The sequence below is a fragment of the Cicer arietinum genome, chromosome 7 (genome assembly GCF_000331145.2).
Source record: "Cicer arietinum cultivar CDC Frontier isolate Library 1 chromosome 7, Cicar.CDCFrontier_v2.0, whole genome shotgun sequence".
NCBI lineage: Eukaryota > Viridiplantae > Streptophyta > Magnoliopsida > Fabales > Fabaceae > Cicer > Cicer arietinum.
The window spans coordinates 18,490,538-18,492,406 of NC_021166.2; the positions used below are offsets into that span (position 1 = coordinate 18,490,538).

The 1,869-nt window shown below is 32.0% G+C and overlaps 1 protein-coding gene and 1 pseudogene across 30 annotated transcripts in view; both read right to left on the reverse strand.

The window, feature by feature from the left end:
• Positions 1-1,869, reverse strand: part of LOC101498120 (uncharacterized) — a 65,762-nt gene that overhangs the window by 49,667 nt on the left and 14,226 nt on the right. For 22 of the 30 annotated variants that reach the window (XR_012163991.1, XM_073371018.1, XM_073371012.1 and 19 more), the window contains 2 exons: positions 1,329-1,559; positions 180-231 (listed from right to left, as the gene is read on the reverse strand). Coding sequence is in view for 21 of the 30 variants with exons in the window: in XM_073371018.1 (XP_073227119.1) it covers positions 180-231; positions 1,329-1,559 (283 nt within the window). In the remaining 9 variants the exon portion in view is untranslated. Of the gene's footprint in view, positions 1-179; positions 232-708; positions 800-1,328; positions 1,560-1,869 lie in introns of all 30 variants that reach the window. The other 8 variants (XR_012163985.1, XR_012163986.1, XR_012163989.1 and 5 more) reach the window with 4 other exon arrangements.
• Positions 1-1,869, reverse strand: part of LOC101505389 (leucine-rich repeat receptor protein kinase HPCA1-like) — a 56,394-nt pseudogene that overhangs the window by 34,315 nt on the left and 20,210 nt on the right.

The window sequence follows — 1,869 nt, forward strand, 5'->3', positions numbered from 1 at the left end:
CAAAAAGTTGCATGTTGTCTAACCAATGATATTTGATGTGTAAGTCAGACTCTTGAAGGACCCGCATGATAAATATAGAAACATTTGAAAATAAATGCGATTTACTTAAAATCTAAATAACTGGTAGTTTTCATAATCAAAGAAGAAAAACAATTGAATACATCATTGGACAAGCATACCATTGGCTAACTTGTATCTATAAGACGATATCTCCGCCTTCCATCCTCGTATCTACATAAAAGGAACCCTCAATTAGCAACAAGTTGTTAACTCAATCTACGTTAAACTTGTATCGAAAACTGAGAGCAACAACTATTTTGAGACACTGTTTTTTTCAAATGTGACAAATATTTTGGGATAGACGGAGTATAAATAAAAGAATACAAGAAGTTTGAACCACTAAATGACACTATCGCTTTTTTTTAAGGCTCTATTAAATCCTTTAGACTAGATGCTTACACATCACTGTAATTGGACTTTGTTTCATTCTTCCAAAGCAAGACAACAAAAAACTATACCAAATGTGTATCCTTAAAATGCATAGATAGTTCAAAATAACTTAGGTAATGGATCGAAATTAAAAGAAAGGCACATAGATCTTTAGTCTCCCTAGAAACATCGTGTCCCTATACAAACAACAGTTAGCTTTATAATTTCATAAATAAGGGCAAAGTTTGCAGATAAAGAGCAGTAAGGGTCAAAAGAAACCTTTTATAAATTTACCTCCTTGCATCGGTAAGGCGTAGCATCCTCTGATAAATATCTCTGTTCATACTTCTTGTGATCCTTTGTATGATATCTATATTAATATGGCAACAAAATCAGACATCTCTAATCTTTGCGTGCGTGCTATACTTTTGTTTACCCACAAAAAAAAAATCAATACTCAATATTATTGTTATTATTATTATTATTAGCAAAAGTGTGAACAAACTTAATTATAATGTTTAATAATGTACTTATAATGATCAATAATTGATTCTAATTTTGAGAAATCAAGAGGCACATAATACTCGTTTTGAGTGAAGTTCATAAATCACTTTGAACTTAATCGATTACTTACGGATAAGTATGAAAAAAATTGCGGAAAACCAAACAATTATACAATATCTCATTGTTTATTTAACTACTATGTTCACCCCCCATAACAATAATAACAGCACATAGTTATTCGACCACAATTTAATTAGCTCCTATGTTCACCCCATAACAATATTAAAAACTCATAGTTTATTCGACCGAAGTTTCTATTATATCTTCTTCAACATCGTCCACTCTTTCTAACAAGTTCGATGTTGGAGAAAATTCAATATCAGAATAGTACTAACATTGGTCATTGTAGGATGAAACAGAGACGGAGTTGAGGGACTGGTGGTTTTGAAACGTAGTAGCGTAGGAGTTGTAGAGTGAACAGTTGAGTCGGTGGGGCTTCTGTCCATGGCTCGAACACTCGACTTTCCTAATTTTAGCCTATAATTCTTCTTCGCAGTAGCGTGCCATTTTTTTATTGCCTTCGATGTTTGCTCATCAAATATTGATTTTTTCATTGTTGAGCCCATCTGCAAAATGCAGTCATTTAGTCTATCTTGAAATCTTAGTAACTTGCAAGTATAAATGATGATAGTATCATGAAATTCAAAATATGTAATATAGGACATATCATCATAAATTCGTAATGCAACTAAAATAACTTCAAAAAAAAATTAACGAGAATATGTCATATATCATGGAGTGTGGACAATATCATTGACTCAACAGCTAACAAATGATAAGATCTGGTACCATCTTAAAACTTGAACTTATGATCTAACTCAATCGTACAAAGCAATGTATAAGGCGAGGGCTAACAAAACCTTATAATAATCGGTA